This window comes from Stenella coeruleoalba, assembly GCF_951394435.1.
Source record: "Stenella coeruleoalba genome assembly, chromosome: 11".
Classification (NCBI taxonomy): domain Eukaryota; kingdom Metazoa; phylum Chordata; class Mammalia; order Artiodactyla; family Delphinidae; genus Stenella; species Stenella coeruleoalba.
In genome coordinates, this window is record NC_137157.1 from 37,907,795 (window position 1) to 37,921,856 (window position 14,062).

The following is a 14,062-nucleotide window of genomic DNA, read 5'->3' on the forward strand; positions in this document are numbered from 1 at the left end:
TGAGCCTATGTCAATGCCCTGGTTTTAATATTATACAGTTGTTTTAAAAGATGTTAATATTTAGAGAAGCTGGGTAAAGGGTGCATAGGACCTCCCTGTACATTTCTTTTTAACTTCCTGTGACTCAATAATTATTTCCTAATAATTTTTTAAAAGGGAGAGAGTCCACAAGAATCAACCTGAAATATGATATCCTCCTGGTGCTGATGGGAGAGAGGACAGGTGGAGACAGGAAGGCACAGGGCAGAAAGATAAAATAAAAGCATAAGAACTTTAAAAATATGTCATAGTCAAAAGAGACCTTCATTAGCTCCTGAAATCCAGGCATTGTTTTAGAGCATCATTGGTAGGGAAATTGCAGTTAAATTTGCCCAGTAGTTAATCCTAACTAAAGCTGTTGATACAGTGTATGAACAGTGCTAATTGATTTTTAAGCATAACAGATGAATGAGTAAAACTTGAGGGATGGGACAGCATAAATTGTTTTCCTGGAATCTGGCTTTTCTCCCATTTTATAAATACCTATGCCAAGTTACGGGTGAGTCCTCACAGCCCAAATTATTTATACAGAAAGGCTATCAGGTGTGGAATGAGGATGAAACACAAATTAGAACTGTCTAGATCTGAGCTCTGTGAACCTACAGCATCCCAGATGGGAAATCTGTATTAAATCTTACTTATCTGTTATCTGAACAAAGAGAAAATATACATAATAAGATATTTTTAATTACTATGAAATACACTATAAGATTTCTATGAAAATTTAAGCTCTACATTAAAAACACATGCCCCATTGACAGCAGTAATTTTTGTTCATTGCCTTCAGTCTTAGAACAGCACCTATCTAGTCAAAGCTCCATATATATTTGTTTAACTCCAGGCACCATTGTAAGCACTTTACATATTGAATTTATTATTTCCTCATAATGATCTTTTGTGGTAGGTGCTCTTATTGTCACTCTTATTTTACAAATGAGGAAGCTGAGGAAGAGCGAGATCAAATGACTTGCCCAAGTTTGTACAGCTACTGAATGACAGAAGTGGAGAGTCTAACCTGGGCAGTCTGGCCTTATTCATCCTAATTTAAGGGTAAATAAATATCTTAGCCCTTAAAAGATGAGTATTTTCCTGTATGGTATAGAAATGATCAAGTGGTTTTTTAAATTTTTTTTTAACTTTTATAGGTTTGCATAAGCATTTTTTGTTGGGAGAGGGTCTGTTGTTTTTATGTTTCTCATAAAGGGCTTTGACCTTTAAAAAGTTAAGAACCATTCCTAAAAAACAGTAGCATTTTGGAAAAGGAGGCATTTACTTGAATTCAAACGGCTCAGAATCCTGAGGGGATGCAGAGAGTTTGGTATGAATGTGTTTGATGGTTCCATCCCTGCCTAACCCATCACTCCACCTTGTGTCAGGCACAGAAAGCACAGGGCCAGAGTGTGACCTGAACAGCCAGTGACAGCCCTGATCCACACTCACTCTTGGGGGTCCACGCGGCTGTTAGAGGGAAGCCATACAGGCATAAAGAGGGGGAAGGCAAAGCAGAGCCTCAGCCTTTGGGTCCCTGTAGAGGCCTGGCATGAGCATCCCTGAGTTCTAGGCTAGGAGGCCTCAAGTAAAGCTATTCTCAGATTCTCTTTGCCAAGGAATTGTTACCAGATTCTTTACCTTGCTGGGCAGCTGAGTGCGAGATTGTTTGGGTTATAATTAAATAGGAGTGCAAGCTGGAATTTCAGTTAAGTGCTGAAAATTTTTGTTCTCTGAATAATTTCATGTGACACTCCACTCACAATTGTGAAGGCTCCAAGACAAGTACGATGATGTTGCCTTAACCCAGTCACTTTAGGAATGGCACAAACAAGGCAACATAATCCGGTATATTTTGCAACATTGAACAGGTAGTGTTCTAGTCCCCTTCATTCTGAATTGGCTCATGATAGATCTTCTCACTTAAAAAGCAGAATAGAAGAATATTGTGCTATCCCAACCGAGCAGGTAACCATAGCTCACAGGCCAGAACTGCTACATTCCCGCCCTGCGATTTCAGCCTACAGGAACGGGCACCAGGTACATTAGCTCTCAGACGTTAATAGACCAACTTGAGCTTTGAGCATACCCTGAGGTTGTGCTGATGAAATTGACCAAAAATGTATCAATGCCAGAATACACTCACATTTAACAAGTATTAAAGTACAGGTCTCTATATGCCGGAAAGCATTCCCAGCCATGGGATCAGACTGGCCTAAATCTCTATTTAGATTGCTAGTAATGGGTATTTGACTATTTAGTTTTCTTCTGGTACAGTCTTTTTCATAGTTATTTTTACCATTTGTTTGTGTTTTTCTCATTTTGTGCTATTTTAGCAATACTTTTCATTCATTCAACAATTATTTGTAGGGGCTTCCCTGGTGGCGCAGTGGTAGAGAGTTCGCCTGCCAATTCAGGGGACATGGGTTCGTGCCCCAGTCCGGGAAGATCCCACATGCCGCGGAGCGGCTGGGCCCGTGAGCCATGGCCGCTGAGCCTGCGCATCCGACGGGAGAAGCCACAACAGTGAGAGGCCCGCGTACCGCAAAAAAAAAAAAACCCAATTATTTGTAAAGCACTTATTATGTGACAGCTGCTAAACAGAGACCTGGGTATAAATGTGAACAAAAGAGAAAGGGTTATAACCTTCGTGGAACTTTCTGTCCGGTAAAGAGTAGAAAAATAGTGATGATGATAATAATAAACATACAGGCATACCTTGTTCATTGTGCTTTGCAGATAATTGAGTCTTTTACAAATTGAAGGTTTGTGGCAACCTTGCATTGTGACATGATGGTTAGCATTTTTTAGCAATATTTTAAAATTTAGGTATACATATTGTTTTTTTAGACATAATTCTATTGTACACTTCATAGATTACAGAGTAGTGTAAACATAATTTTATATACACTAAGAAACCAAAAAGTACGTGTGACTCACTTTATTGTGATATCTGCTTCATTGTGGTGGTCTGGAACCAAACCCTCAGTATCTCCAAGGTATGCCTGTATACATATCCATGTATATGTAACTGGTGGTATAGCCATCACTTATCCCAGCATAAAGGAAATTCCCCCAGAGATTCAGTTCAGTTCCACACTGGTCAGAGTAATGAGATTTTTACTCCACGTGTGTATTAGTTTCTGTGGCTGCTGTAACAAATTACTGTGAACCTGATGCCTTAAACAATAGAAGTTTATCCTCCCACGTTTCTGGAGGTCAGAACTCAGAAATCAGTTTGAATGACCCCAAACCAGGGTGTTAGCAGGGCTGGACTCCCTCCAGAGGCTCTAGGGGAGAATTTGCTTCTTGCTCCTTGCAGCTTCTGTGTTGAATCTCCCTCCACTTCTTTCTTACAAGGATACTTCTGATTGCATTTAGGGCATAAGTCAAGGTAATCTCATCTCAAAATTCTTAAGTTGATCATATCAGCAAGGACCCTTTTTCCATACAAGGCAACATTTACAGGCTCCAGTGAATAAGACCTGATGTCTTTGAAAACCATTATTCTAAATTCAGAGGGCTTACAAGTTTCCAGGACTATGGAAAGGGATCACTTGTCCACAGACCATGAGCACACTGGTTTTCCACTCTCAGGACAGTATGTGCTGAGTATTTTCCACCTACTCCTGGTTCTGACAATGCAACTTTCTTTTTCCCCTCCCACTTTGAATACTTTTCTCCTTTTACTTCTGCCTGTATAATCAGTGAAGCTTTTCATCCTTCTCTTCCTCCTGCCCCCCGCCCCCCGGCCCCAATCTCTATCTAGTCTTTGGATAATGGGGCGGGGTGGGGGGGGAGTGCATTTCTGCCTTACTGTCAAAGTCAAAGTCTTTCAGCTATTTCTGAGTTCTTTGTTTGCTCTGTAGATGTAAGCTGAAGGAAGCAAAGGGGGAGGGGAAGTACAGAAAAAACACAAATTTATATCAATACTTCAGAATATAACACTGCCTCATAATGAAGTACTATAACAAGTGTTAAAGGGGGAAAAGGGGAAGAAAACAAGGTGCCATATAAAAGAATAAGAGGAGCTCCTTTTAATAGTGTTAGGGATAGCCTCTTTGAGGGGTGACATTTAAGCTGAGACTAAGGGCAAGGATGAGTCAGTCATCATCAGAAGAAAGCTTGTGTGAAGGTATCCAGGCAAGAAAGTCCATGACTTGTAGTGTAGGATTGTTACTTACCAGGGTTCTTGGCCTTCCTTAGTCAATAGAAATTGATAAGAAACCAGACAAGAAATTCAGGCAAGGCTTTACTGGGGCCCCTGCTACAGCAGGGGGGAGCGAAAATAAGTAACAGGTTCCCTTGCTCGCTGCCCAAGGAGGGGCGAGCTCATTCCTATATGGGGTGAGAGTAGGGGTGTGTCCAGGGGTCTGGCCGGAGGGATGGCTTAGGTGCTTTGCCCACCCCTTTGGTGGTGTTGAGTGCAGGGGGCATGCGCAATACCCTGCTTTTGCTCCCAACATCTTGTTTTTGCTCCTGGCTCTTCAGAAGTAGCAATAGGATTTGGTCCTTTTGTTATCTTGTTGTCCATAATTTGCCCCAACTGCAGTTATTTTTGGTCCCTTATAGTTTCTTTGTATTTTGTTGCTGGAGGAGACATTTGTCCAGGTGCAAGCCCTGCAGCAAAGGGTCCCAGTCTCAGGTCCCAGCCTGTCTCAGGATTGGCTGAAAGAAGAGCAGAGAGACTGGGTCATGGAGAGTTGGATAAGATGAGCTGAAGAGTGGTGGGAGCCAGATAGGGCAGATTCCTATAGGTGCTACCAAAAAGGTTATATTTTATTCTAAGTGCAATGGGAATCTCGATGTTGTCTGTCAATTCTGAAATCTGGTATTATGCTAAGAATTTCTGATACCTACTATAGCTAGTCACTAAAAACTGAAGTGTCTTATACTTTTTCTGTTTTAGTGTAGTATTATTATTTTTTCTATATTGAAATTTTCTTACTAAACCCTTAAACCACTTAAATAACATCTGGCATCTGATAACTTTAGAAGTAGTTTTCTGTCTTTTTATCACTACTTTTAATGGAAATTAGAAACCTTTTACTTTATTGTCAATTGATATTTTCAACATTTCAAATAAGTCATTACATTTCAAGTTCTTATAGTTTCTGAGGAGTTTAAGGATAGTCTAACCACAATATGACCATTTACAATTTGGGGACTCTATTTCATCATCTGTAAAACAGAGATAATACTATCTTTCTCACATGGCTGATCTGAAGATTAAAATAAGAGAAAGTGTGTGAAAGTATCTGCCACTATGGCAGATATCTTTTAAAAACCCAATAGCTGGGACTTCCCTGGTGGTGCAGTAGTTAAGAATCCGCCTGCCAGTGCAGGGAACACAGGTTCGAGCCCTGCTCCGGGAAGATCCCACATGCCGCGAAGCAACTAAGCCCGTGTGCCACAACTATTGAGCCTGTGCTCTAGAGCCCACAGGCCACAACTACTGAGCCCATGTGCCACAACTACTGAAGCCCACGTGCCTAGAGCCCGTGCTCCGCAGCAAGAGAAGCCACTGCAATGAGAAGCCCGTGCACAGCAACAAGGAGTAGCCCCCACTCGCCACAATTAGAGAAAGCCCACACACAGCAACGAAAACCCAAGACAGCCAAAAATTATAAATAAATAAAATAATTTAAAAAACCCCAATAGCTGCTAACTATTAATTATTATTAACTGTTAATATAAATTTCTTTAAGGCAGGTAATAGTCTCCTTCCTGTCTTACAATTTTCTTGCATGTAGATATAAACTTTCAGCTCAGACTAAGTCATTTCCTCTGCTCTGTTTATTTTCAAGGGACAATAAAAGTCTCTCATTAAATATTCTAATTTCAAAGGTAGTTAGCTCCCACTCATGTGCTGTTGATTATTGGCAAGTCATTGGATTTTTGGGTGTCCTTACATCTGTACAACTGATGTAATGACAGCATCCTATCTACGTTTCCTAATGAAGGTAAAAGAGAGAATTGATAAATATAGCACTGGCAAAAATATGACTTTATCTTTCCACAAAAATATAGCATTATTGCTGTATATTATTAGTAAACAGGCTTTTCATCAAACCCCCAGATGGATGTCTTCATAGTTCTTGTGGCAGCAAAGTCTTAATTTACAAAAGCAGAAAATGTAAACAGAGTAAGGATCTTTCTATTGGCTGAGAAATAAGAGGTTCACCTTGAAGGAGTACAGTGCTTGCCTTCAAGTTCTGTGCTAGGTCACGTTCTGGCATCATTTATGCTTTATGAAACTCATCAAACCCAATTACCAGTTATTGTTTTAACCATTACTGGAGAAACCAATTTCTGTTACCTAAAAGCTATGCTTTATGATTCGATTTAAGCCCAACTTGCTTGAGAAGGACCATTCTTCTAACTTACTAAATGTTGGCCTGGAGACTACTGGTACCAGCCTAAAGCAGAGTCGGAATGTTGTTAATATAACCACAGCTCCACAGGTGTACCCAATGAAATGCAAACCGAGTTAGGTCTCAGAGTTTGTACAGTTTTATAGAATGGATTATGATCTTGTTCCTGATTATACACTCAAAGAAAGAAGACACTGATACAGATGGGAATCAAATAACACTTCATGAGCTACATGTGATTACTGGGGGGTTCATGTAACATGCCCAAACTTTAACTCAAATGTTAGTTACTGAGCCTCAGCTATGGGAAATTCAGTGAGAGAGTCTTAGATGTTGTGGTGCCAGAACCACAGTTTCTAAGTTCAGCCATGGGGTGTGGACAGTTTTAATGAAGTTGCAAAGTGTCTCATATTGAACCATAAGCCTTCCCTCCTTGGTTTGCTCTGTCTTCTCATAGATACAGAATCATTTGTTGGTAACTTTTTTACTGCTGACTTTACTCTGAAATGTAAATTACATTGTAGCCCTTCAGTGGCACCTAAACACTTCTCAGAAGTCATGTTTTTATTCATAGGTGTGCCTGTTATCACCAACAACTAAGCAAATATGGCGTAGCTTAAGACTTAGGAAGGTAGCTTTGAATATGAAGCAAGGCACTGAGACTTTACATCCTGGAGTTAAAGTCTGAATATGTTGCAGTTATGTTTTTGACTGAGCATGAATTTAAATCTCTGCAAGGCTGGTATGCACACGATTTGATCTCCTAAAATCCGCCTGAGCCTAGCTTATCACCCAGCACCTGCATCTCAACTCAGCTTTTTCCTTCTGAACTCATCACCACATATGCAGTAGTCAGTACGTATTCAGAAATATAGTAAAATGTGACATTAGAAAACTTGAGGATTCTAGACAGTCACTGAGCTTCTACTTCTGAAAGCCAAGGGAGCATGATGCTGCAATAGATTTGGTTTTGTAAAAGTAGATTTGGCTCCCCTTAGAGTAGGAGAGATAAATTTGACTACAGTGGGGACCAAGAGGAGATTATATAAATGAATGGAGATGACCAAGTGGGAACTGTGGCAATCTAGAGAGGAAATGTCCCAACACAGTTCCAGCCAATTATTGCCATAGGATAATGTGGACAGTGTTGGCGGACAGTTCAGAATTTTTAAAAACGAAAAACACCTTCTGGCTTTGTAGAGGAGATGATATATAAGTAGAATTTTAAAAGGATAAATAGTAGTTATCTATAGAAATGTCGGTTGATGGAGGGTTACTCCAGGCAGAGGAGACAACATAATGCACAAACGTAAGAAACAGCATGATGTCTGTAGCGAAAGAATAAGGCAAAGTGTGGTGGGATTGGGTTTGGAGGGGTGGGCAGGGGCCATGTCGTAGTGTGCCCCATACACCATGATAAGTAGTCTGGACTTACCATTTGAAGGTGGTAGGAAATGGCCAACATAACATGTTTTTTTTTTTGCATTTAGATAAGTTGGTCTGGCAACTGCCAGCATGTGGGAGTGGGAGTATGTGAAGGAGTGGAGAAAAAACTGGACGTGGGGAGATCAACTAGGAAACTCCTAGGAGTTTTGGAGAGACATGATGAACGTCTTGCAAGAAAAGAATTAGGATGGAGAGAAAGGAAGAGATTTCAAAACTATTTTGGAGGTAATGGTACTATAAGCAAGACCTGGCGGTTGACTAGATGTGAGAGGTAAAGGAGAGGGAATTACCAAGGAAGTCCTAAGTTTCTGGCATGGTTCCTGCCTCTTGTGGATACAGGAGAAAAGATGTTTCAGGCTGAGCTCTCAGGAGGACTCGCTGATGTCAGGTCAGAGGCGGGAGCCCACAGGCATCATGGACAAATGTAGAGAAAACTGCATTTCGGGGCCTAAGAGTACAGTTCCACTTGGTGATGGTCCAAAACGTGTTCCAGTGACTTGGCAATTAAAAAAAAAAAAAAAGGTGTTTCAGGCAAGAAAGTGAGTGCCCATTACTTAGCAAATTGTGGTGTCTGCAGGACATCCATGTGAAAGTATACAAAATAGAACGATTTCATCTGGTTTTGGAGAGGGCATAGGTTTTAGGCCGCAGGTAATTTTAAATGAATTGAGTTCTAGCAAACTGGCAGCATTTTAAAGTAGGAAACTTTATTTTTTAAAAAAAATTCTGCTTCGTAAACTTTTCACTAAATTAATTTGTCTTAATCAGAGTTTCTCAACCTTAGAACAGTTGATATTTTAAACTGGATAAGTCTTTGTTGGAGAGGCTGTTCTGTCTATTGTAGGATGTTTGGCCGGCATTCCTGGCCAGTCACACTCCCCGCCTCCAGTGGTGACCAACAAAAGTGTCTTCAGACATCGCCAGCTCTCCCCTGAGGGGTGAAATCATGCCTGGTTGAGAACCATTTTCTTAAACTAAACGGGTCCAATTTCAAGGAGACTGATACAAACCAAATATTAGGTGCACCATTAAAATCTAAATTGCATACATTATACACTGTATGGTGTATGTGAATAGAATGGACTTCTACCAAATCATAGCATGCGCGGAATTTCACAAATGAGGCCAATTCTTGAAAAGAGACTTTATCTAAGGCTTGTCTCTGAATTGAGGATCTGTGAGGAGGAGCCCTGCAGTTGACCCTAATTACCTTCTATAACAAAGGCAAGACCGCTCACCATTATTGAAACTGTCTCTACAGGCAAACAGTATTTTAAGAATACCACTTTAAAGGCTTCAATCAGACTGCCAAAAAAGAATTATTAACCACGTGCCATGTGCTTGGCACTGGGAAAGGGAAAGTTTAAACAAATCATAGCTCATACCCTAAAGGAGCTCACTTCTACCTAATTCTCCTAGAAACATCAAGTTAAGTTTTTCATAAATAGACAGGACCACATTACTTATAATTGGCCTGAGCTGTAGGTTTGGGTGATTTGGAGAAATTGTGTGTCAATATGTCATAAACAGAAATATGCTAAGGCCTTGCCACTTTTCTCTTCTGCCTAAGTCTAGAAGGCACAGTGTCTATTTGGCTACTCAATAAAGTCTAAAAGTGAAGTCTTCAGCGTACCAGAGCCCTCTGAGTTTTACAATAGATCTGAAAGGCTGGCCACAAGCCTAGGAGTGGGACAGCTGCTAATCCTGAAATTCTCTTTATTTTTGTGCCCATGATCTGTTTAAATTTTTTTAAAGTTTATATTAAATGATCATTATTATGTTGCTCTTCACTCTTATACAATGTTAGAAGCAATTTTAAATATTACTGACCAGGATGTAGTAATTTCTAGCTAATTACCACAGGGACCCATTGCACACATCATTTCACATGGGTCCTGTTTTTTTGGATGCAGTTGGCAGGAGGGATAATGCAAAGCTGTCTGATGCTAGTTATCAGATCACACATCATTTTATGGTGTCAACATCTGTAGGTATTAAGATATGTTTTCCTTCAGTTGCATTGAATATAATTTTGCACATATTTTGAGTGTTCCACAAAGTACCCCAATCACTTAAACCTGCTTGGCCTGTAATAAATTTACTTAATTTTTAAGGAAATCATCGAGAGTTTAATTATGTGGAATTTTTTAGTAAGCATGTTTGATTATTCTGTGAAGAAAACAAGTCAAATATAGTCATTAAAATTCCCTCTGACGCACTTTCAATTATTTATAGGAACATGGGTAACCTAAGCTGAACTTTTAGCTTTACCTCTCTTCGTTGTGTTACTCTTCCTAGATCAAACCATTATCACCTCAGCTACTCCACCAAACCCTAAGTTTGAGAGCTACTAAATAGGGCAGTATATTGACAAAATATACATAAATGCCCTGTATCTGGAGCACATATGTGGCCAAACGAGGTTGTAGAACATTGCCTGGACATAGTCTTAACATGCATTCATTCATTCAAAAAGTATTTATTATTAACCATAATAAAGATTAAGTAGGATAGGGGGTGTCAGGGTAGAGAGAGGAGTGTGCGCTGCTGGGCAGAGTAGCCTCAGTGAGGAGGTGGTATTTGAGAAGAGGAATCAAGGAGATGAAGTGGGGGGAGCCGCATGAGTATCTAGGGAGGAACATTCCAGGCAGAGGAAAGAATCAATGCAAAGTCCCTAAGATGGAAGAGTACCGGCATGTTGGAGAAGAAACAAAGAAGGTAGAGGTGAATTTGGCAGTAGTAGCTCACAGTTTTAATTTTTAAAGTTTTTGCTGATTAAAAATATGCAACTTTTCAAAAATGTATCTTCTACTCAATGTATATGCCACTATATTAATGGTAGTTTGAAAATCCCCAAACACTAGGTGTAGAAATAAAGCAGGCAGCCCTTTAAGTGTAGTAACAGAATTGACTTTTCTGTAGTAACAGAAAAGCCTTCCTTTGAGAGCTTACAGGCCAGGCATTTCCTAAGCACTCTAAATGCACTGGGCAAATTAACTCTCACAAACTAATTCAGTGTAATTTATGGAGTTTACGAAGCAATCTGGTAACTTCTCTGAACCTTAGTTTCCTCACTGCTAAGAGATGGTAATAATAGTGGCTACCTTGTTTTTATGTTTTGGTGTTCAAGTGGCATAACATAGTTCCTGACACGTAGTAGGTACTATATAAATTATTTAAATTAATTAATTAAATAATTATAAATTATTTATTTACTATATAAATTAATTGTGTTGATTGTTACTAGTTCATAATTAAGGGGGCAGCCATTGGTTTAAATAAGAAATCATTATGTTTTCTCTGAGAAGTGACAACATCGTTAAGTTACAAGTTTGTTGATGAACATTAATCAGTCCATAAAACTTAGATAATTATTCATTCATTCATTTGGCAAAATATTATTGGGCCTGGTATTGTCTTAGTCACCAGTGAAATAAAAAATAAAATCCCCTGATTTCACGCTTACAGGTATGGGGAGGAAATAGGGAAGAAGACGATCTTTGCAACATAGGCTATTTTGTAAATAAGGATAAGTATGGGGTTCCATGGGAGATCATAACAGGGGCATCTAACCCAGGCATGGGAGGGCCAGAGATGGTTCCTTCTGTGAAGAAAACTCATAGGCAAGTAGGTGCTGGGTAGGTGGATTGAGGCAGCAAGGAGCATGAAAGGGCCACCTCAGAGTAAACCATGCTAGAGTCCAGACACGAGAGAACATGGCCAGGCCAGTTCTTCCATTTGGACCCTTAAGAGTTGGCAAATGAGGCTAAAAATGTAAGCAGGGCCTAGATTGTAATGCACACTGGACTGCAAAGCTAGGGCCGTATCTGAGCAATATGGGGATTTAGACGGATTTTAAGCAAGAGAGTGATACGATCAAATATGCATTTTAGAAAGACTGCCGTGATTGCAATGTGAAGAGTGGTCTAGAAGGGGCTGGAATTTGAGGCAGGGTAACCAGGGGTAGATATAACTTAATGTTTTAATGAGAGAAGAAACAGATCTCATGATGAACCTGTTATGTAGGGAACAGCTATGTTTCTTTGTTACAATACATTGTTATTTGGGGAAATGGGAGGAGAGGATCAATAATAATCGTACTAAAGGAGAAATATAAAACCAACTCATTTCATTTTCAAAAGAATTTCTAGGTCGACTGATTCGTAACTCTCTCTGGGATCTCACATCTGTCAGCCTCGAAATCACTGCAGTTTTTCATCTTAGGAGCCATTAGTGAAAAACAAAAATTCGAACATGCAGTGTTTCATAATTCTTCTTCACCAGTTCTTAGTCAAACATCATCCTCAATTTATATCATTCACACTTAAACATGAATGATCTAGCAGGTCATGTAACTGAAGCTAGCATGGACAAATAAACAACCAAGAGTTAACGGAGGAAAGGAAAACTCAGGTTTCAGCAAATTAACGATGCCAGGAGAAAAAGCGTTCGGTCATGATTGAATGGAGTTTTGGTGGCCTTCCCTTATAATTGGGGTTTTGAAGCTCCCACAAACCACACTTCTACGTCCATAATTTCTGAGGTAATGTAGCTAAAACTCCTTCATTTCACCTAAGTGGCCCAGGCAATTGCAGGTATAATTTATTTTTTGCTCAAATTACCTCAAAGCTGTGCCTCAAAGCACTTTGAAAACAAAATTATCCTTTGTCCCACCTTCTTCAGTTTATTCTAGAATGACTCACTTTCCTCATGTTGATTCTGGGCTACAGTAGTTATACAAGAAATATGTGAATGCATCCTTATAAAATTTCCAAAGAATTCAATGTTAAAAAACTGGTCAGATTTTTTTTAAAAGCCTCTTTAATCATTTTCTTCACCATCACTCCATTCCAGTTCCTTCCTCTCCCCGCCTGAGGAAACACTATGATGGTGGGTATTTACCCAAGTGTTTTCCTTTGCATGCAAGTACACACACACACACACATATTCAGTTATTTGTTTATTTATTTTTAGATATAAAGTGTATGAGACAATATAGAGCCGTGATTAAGAGGCCAGGCTTGGAGACAGATTTGTTACTCGTTAATGGTGTGCCCATGGAAACTTACTGTTCTTCAGTTTCCTCATATATAAAATTGGGATGATAACGTTACATACCTCACCAGGTATGTAGGAAGAGTCACTATTTTGATAAATTTAAAGCACTTAGAACAGTACCTGATAGTAAACACTCAATGAATGTTAGTCATTATTTTAAGTTTTTAAAATACACTAATATTTTCATATATACTTATTTTTCTATGACTTGCTTTCTCAGAACTATGTCTTGGATATCTTGTCTTCTCAGTACATACTTATGTTTTTTAATCTGCTGTATAGTATTCCATGGTATGTGGGTACCAGTGTTCATTCAACCATTCCCCTGTTGATGGACATTTAGCATGTTACCCAATTGTTTTTTTGTTTTGTTTTGTTTCATTTTGTTATTGTGAACACTGCTTCAATGAAAATCTTTATGTATATGAATGACTATTTTTCTAGGGTGAATACTGATAGGTGGCAAACCAGGTTAGGAGCACATGGGCACACTTTATTTTAATAGATGCTGCCAAATTGACCTCCAGCTTCTATTGCCAATTGTATGAGAATAAAAATTTCCACCAAATCCTCGGCAATAGTTACCAATTTTTAAAAATAAGTGAACAATGTTTATTCCATTCTGGATTGAATCTGCATCTCTCTAACTAATATTAAAGTTGAACATCGTTTACCTGAGAACTTTATGAGAGGGAACTAGTCATACAAAATCCTGGCAGGAATGAACCAGGCATGTATAATACAAAAAAGAACTCCAGTGTAATTTGGGGTTTGAATGAGAGGGAGAGTCTTAGAAGGTGGAGTTGGAGAGGCCAGCTGGGAGCGGAGAGTAAAGGTCCTTACAGGCCATTGTAAGGTGTTTACACTTAACTTTGAGCAAGAAAATAACATATTAGAGAATAAGTGCTATTTGGAATGGACTCTGAATGATGAGTGGAGCTTTCCTAAGACAGGAGAAGGAGGAAGAACCATCTAGTCTGAGGGAATAAAACTGAGAGATTACAGAAACACGAAAATATGTGGTAAAATCAAAAGCATGGTGCTCATATGTTGAAGCTGAACATAAGGAAATAGAGTTGGACCTGCCTGTGTGATGGAAGTGCTTTGCATGACACAGGATACTTTTATTTTCATTTCTAGAAAATGGGGAAATATTC

General features: G+C 39.3%; 1 protein-coding gene across 9 annotated transcripts in view; it reads left to right on the forward strand.

Annotated features, from left to right (window-relative positions):
- The window catches only part of LIN7A (lin-7 homolog A, crumbs cell polarity complex component), a 390,131-nt gene that overhangs the window by 206,458 nt on the left and 169,611 nt on the right, over positions 1-14,062 (forward strand). The window contains exon 10 of one of the 9 annotated variants that reach the window (XM_079936909.1): positions 7,892-8,072. The exons of the other annotated variants lie outside the window; for them this stretch is intronic. Coding sequence (XP_079793035.1) covers positions 7,892-8,072 — 181 coding nt within the window. The remainder of the gene's footprint in view (positions 1-7,891; positions 8,073-14,062) is intronic. 9 annotated transcript variants of the gene reach the window in all.